This window comes from Danio rerio, chromosome 19, assembly GCF_049306965.1.
Source record: "Danio rerio strain Tuebingen ecotype United States chromosome 19, GRCz12tu, whole genome shotgun sequence".
NCBI lineage: Eukaryota > Metazoa > Chordata > Actinopteri > Cypriniformes > Danionidae > Danio > Danio rerio.
In genome coordinates this window covers 11,007,011-11,028,056 of record NC_133194.1, presented here as the reverse complement: position 1 = coordinate 11,028,056, position 21,046 = coordinate 11,007,011, and the positions used below count along the sequence as shown (strand labels likewise).

Genomic DNA, 21,046 nt, shown 5'->3' with positions numbered 1-21,046 from the left:
CTAATGCCTTACGCCCTCACATGGCAGTATTAGTAAATGTTACAATTAAATAAGATCAATAAACACCTTAAAAGTTTTAGTTTATGTAAACAAACTTTAACAAATGGAATCTTATTTTAAGGTGCTACCAATTCTTAATTTTAACTACATACACCGGTAATCAGCCATAAAATGACAAGAATTATTGGATCATCAGTATTGCTTACAATTTTAATTTTGGTGCATCCCTTGCTGGAGCTGATATGTACTAAAGTGAGCTGATATGGTGGTTTTATAAGAGTAGCTTGCATCACAGTGATAAGTGTATCCTCTATTAATCTCTTTAACCAGGTCTCATTTGAATCTGAACCAGACATTTGTTTGTGTGAAGCAGTTGGGGCCAAATTATGCAAATATATCATCAGCTTGTAATCATATAAAACAATGATTCAATTTTCATGGGTTTTATCCCCCCTCCTCCCGCCACTTTTTTGTTTCCCATCATACTTAGCGAAATGATTAATTAACCAAATTTCGATGGCCTGAACTGTAATATCATATTTCAGACAGCTAATGAAGTATCTCCCACTTGTGTTTGCAGTTTCAGCATCCCACTGAACAGTATCCTCCCTTGCGCTTCGGCACCGTCCCAAATGGCAGTACAGAGGAGAATATACGCAGTAATTACCCCAACATGCATCAGTACATGGTGCGAAACAACCAGAGAGGAGTGGAGGACGCCATCGAAAACCTTAAAACCGGGTAAGTCTTGAGTATCAATAGGTATGTTGACATGCACATCAGTAGTCTGATCATTTACCTTATTCTGAATAATTATGAGTAAGATGTTTCAATGATTTGCTTTTAGAGTTTCATAAACCTCCTTTTAGGATCCCTGATGTAGTACATATAGTATAGAACATGTCATTATTGTATGTTCGCACTTGGCCGGATTCTGTACTTTAGTCCCTGTTTGTTAGGATACTATATACAGTTTTGGTGTTTCATTTTTAATTTTACGAAAGCCTCAAGTGCAGTGAGCTATTCATATATAAATGCAAACGGTTGACGGTGTATACAAATTATCATACCAATAATACATTTTTGCTTGCTGTCTAATTGTTGAGCACTGCTGTGTGTTTATTCTCTTGTAAAATGTTGAGAAAAGTCCAACATGAAGTAATAGTGTGAATAAGTTTTGACATGTCTGTACTGCACTTAAATAGAAATAATCCACGACTTAAAGGTGCCGTATGATGAAAATCTCTATATACGTATATATAGACCAGCATTATAGAGCTCTCAGGAAATACGTGCAGGCATGATTTACAGTACCTCATCTCATCACAGCTTGTCGTCAGAATGCCAAAAATCAAAATACACTGATAATAAATGTATTCAGCACCACTCTGAAGAGGTATCGAGTGCTATGTTTTGTGAGTTTAAGGTGTATAATGTTTATAATGAGGCACCAAACACATATAAACTGCAGAGTGTAAGTGTTTAATGCACGTTAATGCACCGTGTCATATCATTCAGCTCTTACTGTCATATTTCTGGAGGGGAAGAATGACAAAAGACTTCAAAAACTCCTCTGTATATACAGAAGTTGATATAAATTCCTCTGGGCCCTATCATACACACGGCACAATAAGGCGCAAGACGTGTTTAGCGCGATTTGTTGCTATTTTCAGACCAGCGCAAAAGTAATTTTCACGTTTTGGGCCATGTTGTTTAGTAGCACATCCATTTGTACCACTTTGTGGACTCATGGGTGTGCTGGTCTAAAAAGGTGGTGTGTTAAGTCGCATTGTTGGTGCGATGCTATTTTGAGAAACTGAAATTGACTGCACCATTGTCCTGAAAGCTGGTCTGAAGTCCAGCTCAGAGTACATTAGTTATGCAGCTAGGCGGATCAAAACGCTTACACATTGCTTAAAATATACACAATGTACAGCTATACACAAATATCTTTACATATTAAAAAAAATAAAGGATTAAAATGTTACAAATATTATTATTTTCTATATAAATATAAAACCACTGCCTCCATGCCATGGGTGGCTTTTTTTAGTTTATTCATGACAATTTGCTTTTGTATAATGCTATTATTATTAGTAGTAGTATTATTTATTATATGAATATTTATATTTGTTTGAATAAAAACAAGTTTAGATTTGTCCATCTGTTGGGTTTTGGAGACATATGCATCACCATATGTAGCACCATAAGAATAGGTTGTGTGCTAGGACGTGTGCTTGGAAATAACTTTTTTTTTTTTTTTTTTTTTTTTTTTAGTTTTTAAAACCCTTAGTTTTTTGTTATTATGGTTCATTGTTTGCTGGAAATTAGAACTGAATTTAGAAATAGTTTTTTTGCACTTTGCACTGTTACAACCCTGGTCTAGGGTCAAGGCCGCAACATAAAAGAACACCCGACAAATAAAATTCTCTTCTTTGACCCTTTTGTGTCGGGTCTCTTTATTTGTCTTTTTTTTGTATTACTCAAACACGTGAAGCCAACTACCTCGGAGTGAACCCACAGAAAAATAATAAACAAAAAGTACACACTAACTAAACACCCAAATGAAACTAACTACACCTACTAAAATAACAGAAATAAAACAATACAAAATCTACACCTACCTCCCTGACTAAGAACAAAAACAGGAGAAAATATTTACAAGAAGAAAAGAGTGGCGTCCAACCCCTACTGCCTCTTACCGTGTACAATATTTACAATATTAACAAACAAACAAACCATAAACCAAATAATAGGAGGGGAAACACTGATGGATATACAACACAGAGTCAAAACTTGTACAACAGCACGGGAAACAATCAACGATACACTTAGCAACAGGAATAATTTTACCACACCAAACTCAAACACAAGAGAGAGAGAGAGAAAGAGAGAGACAGATACACACACCTGCCAACGCAACAGCGCAAAACACACAAAATGATATATGTTATGGATATCTTCAGTGAAGTGAGTACAAACCATTTCCTTACTCCACTAAAGTAAAGAGTAAAAGTAAAGTAATGGTAAGTAAACTATGTTTAACTGTTTTCTCGCCAGTTAAGTGTTCGGTTTTTCGAACACTTTTCGAATGTGAATTGCAAATGCTCCATGGCCACTCTTAAAGGGAATGGGAGATGAGACTCTGATTGGTTTAATGCATGTTGTGCTCAAAACACACCCAAAACTCATTAAGAGAATAAGCTGAACCCTGTTTGACCATACGTTGAGGCGCAAAACATATTTTCCTGTCATTAAAACAGCAAAAGTGAATTCAGACATGCCCTAAAAGCTTTTGTGCCATGCCCTTTAGACTTGCGCCTAGATCGTTAAAATAGAGCCCTCTGTATTCATGTGTTAAATCCATACAATTTAACTATAAATATATCTCTGTTGGCCCCTTGTATAATAATACAGATTACTTACATCACTGTTGACCCTGTATAATTATAATTTTGCCTATAATTCTTCCACAACACTCACTCCTTCTAGCTAACAAACCTCTTTATCACTTCATTCCTTGTTATTTATCAGGAATTTAATCAATTTGTTAAAATATTTTTCGACAACTGAAGTATGATTATTTTGTGCATGTGTATTTCAGAGTACATCATGCTATGTGTGTGTTTGTGGGTTCAAGAAAAAGAGAGAATAACAGTTTTCTTTTTTAATATACTTTAAATGTAATTTATTCCTGTGATGATAAAGCTTAATTTTCAGCATCATTACTCCAGTCTTTGATATCACTCGTTCCTTCATAAATCAGTCTAATATGATGATTTTGTGCTCAATAAACATTTCTTTAAGTGTCCAAAGGAAAATTCCAAAGTGGAAACTGCTTTAAAAAACAGTTGTAAACCATGATACATTTTTTTCTCGATAAATATAACAATTTGATAAACAGGAAGTTAAATTATTTTAGAAAATAAATATCTTACAACAATTTACGATATTAAATTTTATTTTCAAATTACATTGATTTGATGCATCTTTACTGAATCAAACTGAGCCCACATTTTAAACAGTATCTTAACTACAGTAGTTATGCATCATAAAACACAACAAAACATAAAAAACACAACAAAACACTTGTGATGTTCCTTATTTGTAAATTTGCGAGTGAGAAATCTGCCAAAATAGTCTCTAAATCACACCACAAAAGTGTTACGTCCCAGCGAATCAAGATGTTCTTTTAAGCAGTGGGGGAAAACAGATGTGCTCACAAGTAATTGACGGATATGGCTGACATGACGGATCACAACAGAGGCGTTAATTATTTCGTTGGCTGTTGCTTTTCGTCTCCATTTCCTCAGAGGGTGTGAAGATTGACTTTCATCCTTGTTGCCGTGTCATCAGACGGACCAAACATCCAGCGAGCACCACTACTTCCTTTAACTGAATTAATGACAGTCTTATTGATATTTCTGGCTTACATACTTCAGTCAAACTTCATTTACTTTATTTACATCTTCATTACATTCTTACATTTTACATTTATTCATCGAGCTGACACTTTTATCCAAAGTGACTTACAAATCAGGAACATCACAAGCAATTTGAAAATCTATCAGGAAGTATTTTTTATTACATAACCAGTTAAGACACTGTTTAAAAGTTTGGGGTTTATTAGTTTGCTCATATTTTTAATTAATATTTTTATTCAGTAAAGATGTGGCAAATATTTTACTGCATACAGTGGTCCCTCGATGATAGTGGGAGTTACGATACAAAATAACCTGCAATAGGAAATCCGCAAAGTCAGCTTTATTTAAAATATATATATATATATAAATAAATAAATAAATATATATATATATATATATATATATATATATATATATATATATATATATATATATATATATATATATATATATATATATATATATATATATATATATATATGTGTGTGTAAATATAATATGTTTTGAACCAAATATTAATTTAAAAGGTTTATTTCCTAAATAAATGCTGGGCTTTTGAACTTTCCTTGCAAACATTAATGAAAAATACATAAGAATATTAAGCAGTACAAAACTGCTATACATGAAGGCACATTTAACTGATACTGTAGCAATTCATATACTTATTATCAAATCATTTATTCCAAAGGTTTTTCAATCTTTCAGATGCCATAGCATAGACCAACAAACTATTCATCTTCAAGGGACTCCCATCCTTAGAATATAGATTCTTGTAAAAAGACACTTTATAGAATGAAAATAGTCTAGAATATAATTTGTGTATATATATAGTTGAAGTCAGAATTATTTGCCCCCCTGAATTATCAGCCCCCCTGTTTATTTTCCCCCAATTTAGGTTTAATGGAGAGAAGGAAAAAAATACATTCAAAGGGGGGCTAAAAGTTCTGACTTCAACTGTACATATATATTCTGGTTTATTTTTTTCATACTCATTGTAGTTCTGTGAATATTAATTTACTTACATGTTCATGTATATGTTTATATTTATTATTTATATTATTATTTTTCTTATTTTTTTACACTTATCAATTATTTAAGTTTTAATTTGTTAGTTGTTTAACGAAGTGAACTTATATGTAAACAATTGTATTGCATTACAAGTTTTGCACTTAAATGCTACAAATAAAACAAATACTGCAAAAACAAACAATATTATGTCCAGCGTTGGGGGTAACGCATTGCAAGTTACACGAGCTATGTAATAATAATACTTTTCGAGTATGCAATGAGTAAGGTAATGCATTACTTTTCAAAAAATAGGTAACAATATTTGAGTTTTTTAAAAATGTAATGCAATTTACTTTTTACTTTAATTAATTGTCTTTTAAAAAATAAAATACAATTCAAAATAAATAGCTGAATTAAAATCAAAGTCTTCACAATGAATCACAGTCAATGACAGAATGTGTTTTTTATTTTGTTTGGATCGAAGAAAAAGAAAATGCAAATGTCTCAATGGACAGTGATTTTACTTAAGACAAATAGTACAAACACATTGCTTTAGACTTTCAATAATCTGTATATACGGCGGAGCCACAGTGGCGCAGTAGGTAGTGCTGTCGTCTCACAGCAAGAAGATCGCTGGTTTGAGCCTCGGCTGGGTCAGGGTTGCGGCTGGAAGGGCATCTGCTTTGTAAAAATGTGCTGGAAAACATGGCGGTTCATTCCGCTGTGGCGACCCCAGATTAATAAAGGGATTAAGCTAAAAAGAAAATGAAATTTTTTGAAAGAAAATATAATTCTTTGAGTTTTTTTATTAAGGTAAATGAAGGTGTAGGTTATACAGTGCATTGTTCATTGCAGAACTCATCTATTAAAAAACTCAAAAGTAATGTAAAAGTAATGCAACTAGTTACTCAATATTGTAATGCATTACTTTCAAAATAAACTATCCCCAACACTGAATATGTCATAGCTATATATTATAAGATTACAGTACATACATATACGGTACATACGATTTTCAGTACTTTAGTAAAATGTGAATTAACTTTATGTGTGAAACGAAAAGATGTGCGAATAAAGCAGCGTTTCCATCCAACGAGTCAAAGAGAACAAAATCACTTCCTGATCATCTGCGCAAAATATAAACAGTAAAAATGGAATTTTCTGCAGGAAGAAAAGCTGCGTTAATCTTTTCTTTATTAAATCAATGACTTTTATCTCAGAAGACAATCCCGGCATGCAATGAACGCGTAGTGGTGTTTAAAGGCGTCAGATGCGAAGCACAGACACTCTTAATTCTGGAGGTCATTAATAATATAATGCCACTAATGCTGAACTAGTTCAGGCGTTTTAAAAAGACCAAAACAACCTTTCAGATGTTTTACAATGTGCTCAGCCTGCTGGTTTGTCCATTTACACACATTTTTTTATCATGACATGATCTCTTATAACAAAATCACATGACTTTAATGCGCATACTGAAATTTGTTTGGTAAAGTGTTCCCATCGTAGTTTATGCGCATCTTTTCTTATCGAATAAAAAGTTTATCCTACTCAATTATGCGCAAACATTTTTTATACACATTTGCTGTCCAAAATGCGCATGAAAATAGGTGGATGGAAACATAGCTACTGACACATCCTTCAGAAAATACTGTAAAAATCTATCAGGTATTGGCATTAACCTTAAGATCCTTGTACAATACACACAGCTGCTCTTATATAGCATCAGAAAGTGTTTTATTGGTGTCATACAGTGGGTGACCACAGCTCTGGCTGTAGAGGCATGCTGCAATTATACTTGTTCAATCAAGAGTAAAGTTTACTGTGAGCTTTTATGTGTCGAAATAAGTCGACTCCGCTCAAGTTTAAAAAACAAAACTTTTATTACATAAGTTTTTATGCAAAACCTATTCCATTTTCATCTGCTAGAGTTTAATCATTAACACTTGTGTATTATTAATTTGCTCCTCTGCATTGTTATTTCAGTTCCAGAATGATCAAATAACAGTGTGCTGTCGCAAGCACAGCTTTACTGATTTAATGTGTGTGTGTTCGCGTCTATGGCCATCTTATCCAAACTCAAGTTCCTGCATTATGCATACAAAAGTCATGAATATGCATCACACCGAGAAAAAAAAGGTTACGATTGCAGGCTAGAATGTAGAATTACAGTCTTACACGTTTGCAATTTCTCCTGAAGATTTCATCTGACGTTCATAAGCACTTGGTTTGTGTAATAGTTGCAGCTTATGAAGTGAGACACTTTTTTTCTTTCAAGCCACGCAACGCAATGCAGGACCGCCGGCCCATAAGTCAACATGCCAGGCTCCCAACTATGCGCTAGCTGATTCTCAAAGATACCTCAACAGTCTACCTACTGCTTTAACCGGCTTCCCATTTCAGCGGTGTTGCACTGTGCGCTATCAGGCACCTGTCTCAGTGTGTTCTGTTGGTTTGGTTTCACCCTTACTGAAATGTGTGACTCATTTTTCCCCCAAGGGTTCTGTTTTGTTGGATACAACACTTCTGACAAAAGCTGCCACCTTGAATGCTAATGCGGCTCTCGCTGGTCTTAGAGGGCCAAGTTGAGCTTGTTAATAACCTCAAGGTGTGCTTAGCAGGCGGTTGAAGAGTAGCCAGTAATAAGCTGTCAGTTTTGGTTTTTGCTTGGAAGACGTTGGCATGTTACAAGGCAGTAAAAAAAATATGATCAAGGAAACACCGGCTCATCTGACTCTGATTAAGGCACAATGCTTCCTCCACTTCTGAAAAGCAACTTGTATTGCTTTACAGTAAAGACTCGCCCGCTGAATTATTTAGCGCCGTAATAAGATTAAAGTGAGTTTTCAGACTATTTGATGAATGCGAGAGCCGGCTTTATCAAGCCTTGCTTAGAAAAGTAATTACACAAAATGAAACTGAGCATCGTGTTTCAAAATGCTATTCAGCCACCTTGGAATAAATGTGCGTTTGTGGTCACAGAACAGATATCGCAGCTAATCCAGTCCCATTTCAGGTGCTTTATTTGAAGACCAGTGTCTGCACAAATTGTTATGCTCTGCCCATTCAGCAAAGCGAGCAGCCAGACAATATTAGCGCTCTTCCGTGATGTTCAGCAAAGTGCTTGTGCGCATATATTATCACATTTATGGCAAAGACACAAGACGTGTCCCAGAAAAATCTTGAGGTATTTGATCATCTGCCTGCATATAAAAACAGTATCCTTACTTAAGATGGTGGTTTACTTAAAAATTCACTCATGTCTTCCTTGTATAATTTCATTTTCTTCACCATTTATGGTTTTATCACTTTTTTTAAACATTCATTTTCTTAATTGAAAGACTAAAGTTGTAGCTAGCAAATTGTCAAACCTATAAATGCAGTTCTGCAAGAATTTAAATGGTATTTTAGTGGAGCTGGCATTAGCATGTGAGTGTTCATTTACAACAGTGGTCCTCAACCTTTTTATCACGCGGACCGGTCAACACTTGGCTATTCTACAAGTGTTGTACAAGGGAGCTGTACGGATGTTGTCAGGTGACAATAAACCGTTTCTCTGAGGATGACAAGCTGGCAAAACATTGCTGCAACTTTGATTTATTAATTAATTTTCTACCGCTTTTCTGGGGCCGGGTCGTGAGGGCAGCAATCTTAGGAGAGAACCCCAGACTTCCCTCTCCCCAGACACTTCCTTCAGCTCCTCTGGGGGATACTGAGGCATCCCAGGCCACTGAGAGACATAGTCCCTCCAGCATGTCCTGGGGTTCCCCGAGGTCTTCCCCGGTGGGACGTGCCTGCAACACCTCCCTAGGTAGGTGTCCAGGAGGCATCTGAAACAGATGCCAGAGCCACCTCAGCTGACTTTTCTCGATGTGGAGGAGCAGCAGCTCTACACCGAACTCCTCCCGTGTGACAGAGCTCCTCACCCTATGCATAAGAGTGGGCCCTGCCACCCTGCCAAGGAAACTAATTTCGGCAGCTTGTATCTGAGATCTTGTCCTTTCGATCATGACCCAAAGTTCATGACCATAGGTGAGAGTATGAATGTAGATTAACCGGTAAATCGAAAGCTTTGACTTTCGGCTCAGCTCCTTCTTTACCACAACGGACTCCATTACTGCTGCACCAATCTGCCTGTCAATCTCATGTTCCATTCTTCCATTGTGAACAAAACCCCAAGACACTTGAACTCCTCCACCTGGGGTAAGGACTTTCCTCCAACTTGGTGATGAAAATTAAAAAGCACTCCAGTGTTTGGGTGTTCTTTGTTTGTCTGAGGTAAATAGTCTACCGAAATGTGTATATCCCATACAAATTATGAAGCTAGTCAGTTCTTGTCACGTGACTTGCTGTGCGCTCACGCCATTCTAAAAAGTAAAGATGTTTTCAACTAAGTGTGCCTGGCCTGGAAGGTGCAAGCACACTGAGCCGCTTGTGCGCATCACTCTTAATAGGAAATAACAAATCTTTGGAAATGACAAAATTGCGAGCAGAAAAATGCGATGTGTGAATGGGCCGAACGCGTGCCGTCATCGTTTGCGATCTACAGCGGTTGATGGTTTTCTTGCAAAGACATGCTGGATTCACCTGATTTGTTGACAAATGGGTTTCAGATCTATTTCTTGACAGTTTGTGGGTCCTTGACTGGGCCTTTTCCCCTTCACAAAAATGTTCATTTTGCTAATGTGGGTTAAATTTTGGCACTTAAGTGATACATTTTCAAAATAAAAGATTTTTCAAAATAAAAGATTGTTCAAACTCAGACAATAAACAAAACAGAAATAATGAATTATTGCTTGTGCGGCCCAGTACTAATTGGTACACGGGGTGGTACTAGGCTTGGGGATGATTTACAACATTCTCCAGAGACTTGATTGTAAAGCAATCTTAGTAAAAAAAATAAATAAATAAAACATAGATCTGAAATTAAGATTTAAACAGAATCCAACAGTCAGGGAAATTCCTGTTCATGAATGTGCTCTTATTCAAACATTTAGGGTTGCACATTTTTTCCAACATTTTTAAAGCATTTAATTAATTAATTAATTTGATTATGAAATATCACATTAAAACTATTCTGAACACAAACCTTTAAGTGGCTCTGAACTATTATATTGGCTCTTTTTGAATGAAATAACCTTTTTATATATAAAACACAACTCCAGAAAAACTCATAGAAAGGTCACAGAAATCTATTGGTCTTTAAAGGCTGTTGCAGGGAGGAAAAAAGTAGTTACTTAGTTTACTCACACTTCACTTGGTCAAAGCCTTTTTGAGTTTTTCCTCTGTAGAAAATATTTAGAAAAAGTGCAGAAACTGTCCGCCATGGACTTCCATTGTAATGTTTTACCTATTATGGAAGACTGCAGACTTGTGATGCACCTTTTTTTTGCTACATAAAATTATTGTTTTCTAGCTGCATCTGCGCTTCATTCTTAAAATGTATCATTTGTCTGAAGTGATGCATTCAAACTATATAATACACTCTATGATGACCAGGGATACTGTCAGCCAGCACAGTCATCTCTCCATACTAACAAGTGTTGTGTTGCCTGCTGACTTTTCAACCTTTGTTTGTTTACTTTGAGGAGTTCTGTAGGTGTATTCGCAAATCTTAATCCTGACCAATTAAAAAGCAGCTTAGGAACTGTATTCAATGACACATCTGGTCAACGAGGGACATGGATGTTGTCGCATTTTAGGTTTCAATTGGTTCAGATAAGGACAATCAGTGTGGTGGGGCAAGAAACAAAAACCAGAGTAAAATGCTTCAGTGTATCATTTGTTGCACTGGGTTTGAAGCACAGGTGTGAAAGCACCCTAAAGTAATTTCCTCATGCCTTGTTGTTTTGTTTTCCCATTTCCTTTTTGTCTCTGCAGCAAACTGGATGCATTCATATATGATGCAGCTGTCCTGAACTACATGGCTCGTAAAGATGAGGGCTGTAAAGTAATGACCATCGGCTCTGGAAAAGTGTTTGCTACTACAGGATATGGAGTTGCCTTACACAAGAACTCACGCTGGAAGCGTCCACTCGACCTTGCGCTCCTGCAGCTAGTCGGAGATGGTAAGAGAATTTCACCATAATTTGTCATGCATTTTGCTGTTTATTTACAGTACAAGACAGCAAAGAAAATTAGTTTCTTACTGTACACCAGAAGCCACGAGAGCGTCAAAGTAGCGGAAGTCATTCATTTTTAATGGGAGCTGGTGGCAATGAGCAGCGAATAGCAGTGAGTCTTCACCAGTGTGGGCGTCAAGTAGGAATGCACCGATATGGATTTTTTGGGCGATAACCGATAACTCTTAAGACTTGAAGGTTCAAGACAGCCTGGAGTACTTTTTTAACTTGTTTTAAACTAATTTTTACCAGATTTGTGTGTGTTGAGCATCAGTTAAGACAATGTTAGCATCTGTCAGCTTTAATTGTGGGGAAAAGTGGATAATTTGGAGCTTTTGTCAGCTAATTTTCAGAGTTTAAAATATTTTTTGGGGTGGTATCAAAATCGGTGACGTAGCGCGAGTGTGCTAATGAAGTGATGACACGTCGGTTTCTCATTATTATTCATAGCGGAGTTTTCTTATGCTTGAGATGACCCTGCTTTCTTTATTATTCATGACTGCGCATGCTTTCCAAAGGCAAGGCAGACCTGCCCAATGACTGAGTGAGACCGCGTCTGCGCACGGCACGGGTTGTATGTGTTTGTTTCCATGATCCACTGGGTTTGTTGATAGCTTGTCGATAGATTCTTGTCGATAGAGTTGCACGAGAATTGGAGAATGGTGGACTTTGTCTTTTATCAGTTGAGTTTGTTACCATTCAGACACATCACCTATCAGTTCTGTCGAGTTCGCCTACATTTAAAATCCTTTAGATTACCGAAAGGGTTAATGGTTGGAGTAGACAGGGCAAGAGACCTGCTGCATTGCTATCCACTGTGTCTGTATTCAGACCTGGGCATTGAAGAGGAGATAAGTCCTCCTTATTTATAGAGTTTATGTAAACATGATTATCTTTATAATGATAGAAAAAATTGTGATTATGTGTATATGAATTCACGAGTAACCAATGTAGCAGGGCATTAAATTACTGTTTCTTTCTTTCCATTTTAACCTTGTAAACTATAAAATCATGGGTCTCATCACGGTTTGTGTCTCATTTTGTGAGCCAACTGATCATTGTTCGCTCCCCTCTTTGTCCCCTGCTCTGCTGGCCATGCCAACTCCTCACTCTGCTCGCAGAGCTCCACGCCCGTCTCTAAGCATTTTTTTTTTATTCTGAGGTAGACTTGAACCAAAAGAGGGGGGTTTCATGGCCCTTTAAATACGAGATCAATGTGACAGTATTGTGGCCAGGAGGCTAAAGCCAACTTTGACGCTCTCTCCGCTTTCGGTGTGAACAAACAGTTATCATTGCTATGTGAACTAAAAGAATGTGATTTAGCGAAAGTTGCATTTGCTGTGTCCAGACTGTACCTCCACACGAGTACTTGTCAACCAAAAGAACAAAAACAGACTTTTGGATGCATTGTGTTTCTGCAACATCGCCAATCACTGGCCTAGCATGCATAATACAGTGTTTTTTAGTCTTTTTTTCCAGATCTGTGTTAGCCTAGCGAGTTTCCCTGTAATGATTAAAGACTAAATGTGAAAGGGAGCTGGAAGAGTCTCAGTGAAATATGAATAATGGAATTGGAAAACGCGTCACAGCAACTGAACACAATTACGAATAGCCGAAGGGTCACTTCAACAAACAGCATGCTAGTTGAACGCCTCGATTTTTAATTTTGATGCCTTCCAATTTGGATTGGAATTCTCATTAGGGCTGGTTTTTGTTTGTCTGAATAAATGTGATGAAAAATATTATGATTTCAGTCGCTGTGATTAAATTCCCCATTACCTAAGCCATAGTTCAAGGCAGCGTTGAGACAAACCTGCGGGTCAATGCAGAAATGTTTTCATGCTTTGTTTCAAATGAAAAGAGGATTTAGACTTATCTCTCTCTCTGTTCTTCTGAGTGAAGGAGTAATCCTCGATATAAAGCCGACATCTAAATGCATATGTTGTTTATTCTGCCAGAAACATGCCCTTGTCATGCCTTTATTTTTTCACTGTGACATTTTCACTCTGATAAATGCACTAATGGCTATTGTTGGGAGGTAGGCCCATCAGTCTAGAGCTTTCATCTCCAAACTACTCCAGGCCTGTCTTATCACAAGAGCCTCGAAACCAGGCCATTTCAGACCTCCATCAAAGCTGTTATTATCCTCCAGTCCCTCTTTCTCTGGATCTCTCGTTCCTCCTCCTTGCCTTTCATGATTTTCTTCCTCTGTTTTTTCTTTTCCATTTTCACCTTTTTGTGAACACAGTGTAATAATAACCCAAGCTAAACCAAGACAAGTCTGGAGATTTGAATTAAAGTCTCACTGTTCCCAACAATAGGGCTTGAATCGACTCCTCTTCTTTTTTGAATCTCCACTGTCTGTCCATCTGTCTCCTGTTTGTAGGCCTGCTTATCTTATCTCCTGTCTTTGTGCACATATTTTGTTCAGATGAGATCGACATGCTTGAACGACTCTGGCTGTCCGGGATCTGCCATAATGATAAGATCGAGGTGATGAGTTCCAAGTTGGACATAGACAACATGGCAGGAGTTTTCTACATGCTTCTGGTTGCCATGGGCTTGAGTCTGCTGGTGTTTGCATGGGAGCATCTTGTCTATTGGAAGCTCCGCCACTGTTTAGGCCGGACAAGAGGACTTGACTTCTTACTGGCTTTTAGTCGGGTGAGTGTCCCTAATAAATCTTGTTGTACTATAAATGTTAGAGCTGCCAATTGTTAGTAAAATATTAATGTGATGTGTGTTAATTATTTTTAAAGAAAGTAAATGTAATTATAGCTCTTCAATTAATGTTAATGGCACTCAGAATATATGTGCATATTTTCCTATCCCCAACCACTGACCCACAGTCCTCCACTGATGATTGCATTAACATTTTTATGAATGACGGCGTTCCTCTTGTGGATAATGTTTCACTTTTTGTGCTTCGCTGATAAGTCTGTTTCATTATATAAAAGGCTGCAAATGACTTTACGTTTGTTAAATGTACCATCTGAGTTTGATTTATAAATAAATGATTTGTAGAATAATGGTTTTTCCCAGTCATTTACGCTACTGATAAAACGGGTTCTCCCTTAGGGACTTTAATGTGTATGAGCGAGAGAGAGATTTGTGCTGTGTGCTCTGGATTTTTCCGAAGGATTCCCATTCATATTTAGAAACCACACAGAATGGTATGAATTAAATGCTTGTATTTTCAAAATCCAGGAAGTGTGTTTGAAGGCTTATGAATGGTAATAAACATTTAATTAACTGATAAATATACTCATTTTATGAATATTTCTTATGCAACTCTGCTGATAAAACGCATTAAAAAATTGTTGTGCCTCAAATTCATTCAGGCTCTTCAGACTGAAATCAGTACCCCAGAAAGTGGAAGAGTAAACCTAAGAAATAAAATTGTAATTGTTTCAATGTATTTGTAAATAAATGGCAAGATAACCTTTTTTGTAATTCATGTTACACGCAGAATGAACAAAGACTGACACGCAGTAATCTGCAGCAATCAGCCGTTAAATCCTTAGAAGGGGACTGTGCAGCACACTCCTTTAATTCCTGTCGTTTTTAAAATGTGATGGCATATCCAGCATTCCCCCAGCACACACAGAGGGATTTTATGAAAGCCCTAACTTCTCTCACTGTAATGAATTACGGAAGATGGGGATGACGGAAGATTCAATCTGTCTTATCACAACCTGTTTGTGCTTAAATTGTGGAAAGAATAAGAAGACTCTTCAATCCCCCCTTGTAAGCAAACAGACTTTTTATGAGGGAATTGTAAGGCAGGTTAGATGGGACACTTAAACAGTAGGGTCAGCGTTGTCATTACCTCAGAGAAAGGTTAGCTGAGCTTACACTGTGTGTATTCTTGCATCATGAAAGCACTGGGAGCTTTACGATTTCATTATTATGGTAATGTTTCACGTCTTTACTGAGACATTTTCCTAGCGTCTAAATCTGTTTGTATGTCACCAGAGGAAAAATTATGATATTCTGAACTGTTTGCTAAATAAATTTTTCGCTTGTTATCTCTTACAGGGAATGTACAGCTGCTGCAATTTCGAGGATGAAACAGCTCCTGGAGGTTCCCAAAGCACACTTCCTCAATACCATCACGTCTCCACAGTTCCTCCTCCTCCTCCCCCTCATGTGATCTCAACGGCTGTGGCCAATCCCCCTATTGCTATGGCACAACAACTGCCGCAGCAGCAACAAAAGCAACACCACCAGCAGCCACCAGTCTACAGTGCTCTTCTTCCTGGCTCCCCTCCATCAGGTGGACATTCTGCAATGGCTTTAGGGCCATCGAACAGTCCCATTCTCGGAGCACCCATGCCTTGCTCTACATTCCTACCACGTCATGATCGTCGATTGGCTGTGGTGGATCGGTGGACGCGTCCAAAGGTGGGCTCTGAGAAGCCCAGTGGTGTGAGTGGTGGGATTACAGACTTAACCCCGTTCCAAGGCATGCCCCCTCATTGGGGTGCAGGAATAACTGGAGGGGAGGGAGGTCTGGATGAGTACAAGAGATACTATGGCCCAATCGATCCAGAGGGCTTAGGAGTCTCTGTAGAGCCTCAAAATTTGGGCACTCAAACGCCAAAAACTAAGCATCGTGGCACAAAATCCTCTGGAAACCCGCGATTACCTCCTAAAGGCCAAACATCTGGACATACAATTAACCCTGCATTACAACATCCCTCTCCACCTCAGCAATCCGTCTGGAGAAGAAGCAGTCTATCAAAAAGGAAGGGCTCAGGGGGACCACTATATGAAAACATCCTTCCACTTGGAAGGAGAGGTGGTGGCAGGTATGGAATAAGGGATGGTGGTGGGAGAAGAGGTCGTCGTCCTCCTCCCCTTCCACTGCCTATACCTGTGCCCCTCTCGTCACCAACACAAACTCCACCCACACCTTCGCCATCCATATGTTACACTTCCACTTCTTCTAGCAGCTCTAGCACCTCCAGTTCATCCTCCTCTTCAGAATCAATCTCCAGATCTAATTCTCCCTCCTCTTCATCATCATACACATCATCACAGAGCTTCAGATACCGGGCAGATGTACGAGACCTATATGAGGACTATGACACCGATGAGCTTACAGAAGAGTCAAGCTTGCTTTTGGGGAGGAGAAAAAGTCGTTCACGTATGTCCTCTCGTTCACTGCCCAGCAGTCCTCCACCACCACCTATACCACCCCGAAAGCCTTGTGCACTGCGGCCGCAGGTGAGAGACAGAGCAGGCAGCCAGCTTGCACAACTTCAAGAGTGGTGGGCATCTTGGGGTGAGAAAGAGAAAGGCAGAAGGGCAGCTGGAGATAGAGAAGTTAAGGAGGAGAAACGGCATCACAAAGAAAGGGAAAGGGAGAGAAAGAGGAGGAAGAAGGGTAGAAAGAAAAAGAAGCGAGAAGATCGTGAAAGAGAAAGGGAACGTAAAAGACGTAAAGTGAAAAAGAAAAAGAAAAAAGAAGAGAAGGCCAGAAAAAGAGAGAGGGAAAAGCGATCTGAACAAGAGGAGGTAGATGTGGACAGAAAAGATGTGTTCGAAAAAGGAATAGGACAGGAATACTCTTCTTATCCTGCACCAAGACGCAGTTCTTTCAGAAAAAAGAGTGAAAGCTCTACAAGGAGTTATGAATGGGATAGAGATGCTGTTAAGAGAGACAGGGATGATCAAGGAGGAGATGATGAAGAAGGCAGTAGGGGAAAGGAAAGGCATCAAAGAAGCCCAAAATCTCATCGCCACTCCAGACCAAGGTCCAATAACAAGCATTTTTCCGCTTCAAACAAACCTCCTTCGACCGTTAAATTTTGGGGTAGCGGGAACCCAACTTCTGAGTCGCCATCGTCCTTTGTGCCCCTGCTTCCCATTGCCTCTAAAAGACGAAAATCTGTGGGAACTGAGAGAGATGAGCGAGGTAGAGGTGGAGAGAGTCGGCCTCTTTTAGGTAAAAATGGTAGAGGTAAGCCTTGCTCAAGAGAAGGCCTGTCATTTCACGAATGGGATTCTGAGGAAGAAGATGAGGAGTCTGAAATGGAAAGAAATAGGGCAGAAGAACAGGGGAGACGACGGGAAAGTAGAGGAATGGACTCAGAGTCTGAAAGGGACAGAGAAAAAACTGTTGAGATATACACAGATGATGAAGGTTCCTCAGGAGAGTTTGGTAAGTTTGAGAGATACTGGGAGGGTCACGAAGGAAGGGCAGTTGGTGGCATTGGAGGGGGAGGATGGTTTTTTGGCACCTACCCTGCCAGAGAAAGAGGAGGTAGCATAAACAGTAGAGATGATTCTTTTTTGGGATGGGGTGGAGGAGAAAGTAGCTTGGGGTTTGGTACAGGATGGGGATCAGGAGGCTTGGGATCAAACCAGTGGCCTCAAACTCCTTTAACTCCTCCACCTCCACGGAGATACTGGTCTGTAGATAAATTACCAGTCAAGACTGAAAAGAAATCTAAGAGCAGGTCTCAAGAGAAGAGTCGAGGCCACACGTCCTGTTCGTGCCAGTCCCCCCATCACTCCGCCAGCGCTCACTCTAAATGGAATCGGGTCACTTCTAGGAGTCAGGAGGAGCTCCTCCCCCACTGCCACAGTTTCAGCAGCAGCGTCAGACCTAAACGGCAATCATCGAAACAGGATCGGGCTCAGAGCCAGGCAAAATCTGGAAGCCAGTCCAACCTCCACAAGGTTGCACAAAGACCCCAACGCGCAGACCGGTCCAGACAACCACCGTCCCCTCCTCAAAGCCTACCGCCATCTTTACCCTCTCCAATGGTTCCTGCACTCCCAGCACCACCCTCTTCCTCTCATCATATACACGTACCTCCACCTACCTCCTCCTCCTCAGTTTCCTCCCCATCAGTTATCTCATCTACACCCGGTGCACCACAGCCCTCCTCATTGTCCTCCTCTAGTGCTAAGCTCCAATACCAGAAACTGCGATCAGTTCCCCAACCCCAAAGGTATCAATCCCCACATCTTCCCCTTAAAACCAAGAACATGTGCTCCCGTCGAGGCTCTGCTCACTTCTCTAGTGTGGAGAGTGAGGTCTGAGGAACATAATTAAATGAGGAACATCAGCAAGCAGCCCCTACGGGCAATCAAGTCACCTGCTCACACCACAAACTGTTAACTGTTCAAAGCAGTCGAGTTGGGTTGTTTTTGTGGCACCCTTCTCTTGCACAAAGCTCTAATGCTCCTAAGAGACAAACCTGGATTGGGATGTGACTGAAAGTGTAGCCCTTTCTTTTTACTTGTATAAGAATGGAATACTGCCATGCTGACAAATCTTGTCAATGTAAGAGAGGCTGTTCATAAGGGATTGGCTTTGCTTCTCTTACGTCTTGGGGGATTTAAGGTGGAGCTCCGATAATGTGGGTAAATGTGATTTTCTGTGGAATGATTTTCTGCTTGATGGCTCAGGAACGATTTTAAGAGGGGAGATTCTGAGGTCAAAATACAAAGCCCTAATGCCCCACAACCACCTTTTTTCTCCCTCACTTGCTCTCAGAGCTCTGAATCATGTAGTTGTTGTGTGTATTTGTTCAAAATATCTCAAGGGAAGCATTCACAAAGGAAAGTAGCAATCCATTTTTTTTTTTCTCTCAGCACATTTTTCTTGACCTCCACCTTCTGCAAACCGACATATAGCATTCTGTGTGTTGTTGTCAGTGTTTGTATTCCTAGCAACAGGGTAAGTTAGCCATGACTGATCTCATATTGGCTTACTGAAGCTGAATGCCAAACTCACGTGGAGCTGATGTACAGTCTTTTTCTGTTGAAATCATTTCACTGGTCTTCATGTCTCATTCTAGTCCCTTGAGCAATACATAATTAACTACAAACAGCATTCAATACATATATTTTATATTTAAAAGTTATTTTATTATATATATTATATATGTTTTGTGATCTGGTTCCAAACGGTTGTGTTATTAAAAGAATATAAGCACTGTGCTGTATTACCGTAGGGCACATGCAATGTTACAACTACCTATAATCAGTGGAAGCCCTTCCCTTCTCGACTGAATGTACATGTTGCCATGAGAACACAGTGCGCTGCAACCAAGACACTTTTAAAATCGTAGCTTGCTTGGGGGAGACCTTCTCATCGGAGCCGGTTAGATTAGCTTTGGACGCTGATGTTGTGAGTGCCAGGATGACAGGGCTAGCCGTATTGCAGCACTGTACTTGCTAACCGAGTGTCATCATTCAGATAGCGATAACTGAAGGAGAGCACTGTTTACAGTTTAACACTGTGTTTTTACACCTTTTTTTACAAGCTGCTCTGCTCTGCCATTTATTATCTCCGGACAAGATATTCATACTTGCTTAGCAAGTTTGCTTAAGCTGTAAAAGTAGCAGCAAAGATAAACTGGTCAAAAATAGAGTTGCAATTTTATGCTTTTAATAGACATATCTGTTCAGTAAAAAAATAAATATATATAGCCAGAAGGAGTATTCTGTTAACTGTGAGGAAAAGACTGATTAGCAAACCAGTCAGGTAGATCTTTCTTTAATTTTGCTTTTACCATTTGTTAAAAGCTAGCATCTTGAAGTGATCGCTATAATCGACTGTGAATATTGCTAAGGGCAATGCGTGTTGGCAGCAGGTCTGAGTCAACTATGTTGTGTTTTATTTTGTTTAAACGTCAGTTAGCAACGATTTCACTGTCTTTTTGAGTTTCTTTTGTTTTAGAGTAATAGTCAGTTGCCGATTTTTGTAAGTATGCTGCCATGACAAGGCCAATAAACACTACACTCACAGGCCACTTTATTAGGTACACCTGTCAAACTGCTAGTTACGCAAATTTCTAATTGGCCAATCACATGGCAGCAACTCAATGCATTTAGGCATGTAGACATGGTCAAGACGATCTTCTGCAGTTCAAACCGAGTATCAGAATGGTGAAGAAAGGGAATTTAAGTGACTTTGAACGTGGCATAGTTGTTGGTGCCAGACAGGCTGATTTAAGTATTTCAGAAACTGCTGATCTACTAGGATTTTCACGCACAACCATCTATACAGCAAATGGTCCAAAATAACCACTCGTTACAACCCAGCTCCAACCTTGGGTCATATTGCGCATATTGAGTCATCTCAAGGTTTCTTGAACATGACAATGTGTTCATTGTTCTCAAATGGCCTCCACAGTCACCAGATCTCAATCCAATAGAACACCTTTGGGGTGTGGTGGAACGAGAGATTCGCATCATGGATGTGCAGCTGACAAATCTGCAGCAACTCTTAGGAATATTTCCAGTACCTTTTGGAATTTATGCCACAAAGGATTAAGGCTGTTCTGAATGCAAAAGGGGTACGGTATAAGTAAGGTGTACCTAATAAAGTGGCCGTTTAGTGTATATATTAAACAAGTTATCTTTTTTCTTCAGAATTCTTCAGAACAGTAGATGTTTAAATCACATTAAACTCAAAACCAACCTGTGGTTGTTTTGATCTGATTGTTTTTTTTTATTATTTATTATTATCTA

The 21,046-nt window shown here is 39.0% G+C and overlaps 1 protein-coding gene and 1 long non-coding RNA gene across 15 annotated transcripts in view; one reads left to right on the top strand and one right to left on the bottom strand.

The window, feature by feature from the left end:
- grin2da (glutamate receptor, ionotropic, N-methyl D-aspartate 2D, a) overlaps nucleotides 1-19,133 on the top strand; it is a 256,122-nt gene extending 236,989 nt beyond the window's left edge. For all 14 annotated transcript variants that reach the window (XM_073931494.1, XM_073931504.1, XM_073931499.1 and 11 more), the window contains 4 exons: nucleotides 581-741; nucleotides 11,313-11,500; nucleotides 13,986-14,218; nucleotides 15,593-19,133. In XM_073931494.1, the coding sequence (XP_073787595.1) occupies nucleotides 581-741; nucleotides 11,313-11,500; nucleotides 13,986-14,218; nucleotides 15,593-18,607 (3,597 nt within the window). In that variant the 3' untranslated portion in view covers nucleotides 18,608-19,133. The remainder of the gene's footprint in view (nucleotides 1-580; nucleotides 742-11,312; nucleotides 11,501-13,985; nucleotides 14,219-15,592) is intronic.
- The window catches only part of LOC141379018 (uncharacterized), a 111,688-nt gene that overhangs the window by 17,613 nt on the left and 73,029 nt on the right, over nucleotides 1-21,046 (bottom strand). The window lies entirely within an intron of this gene.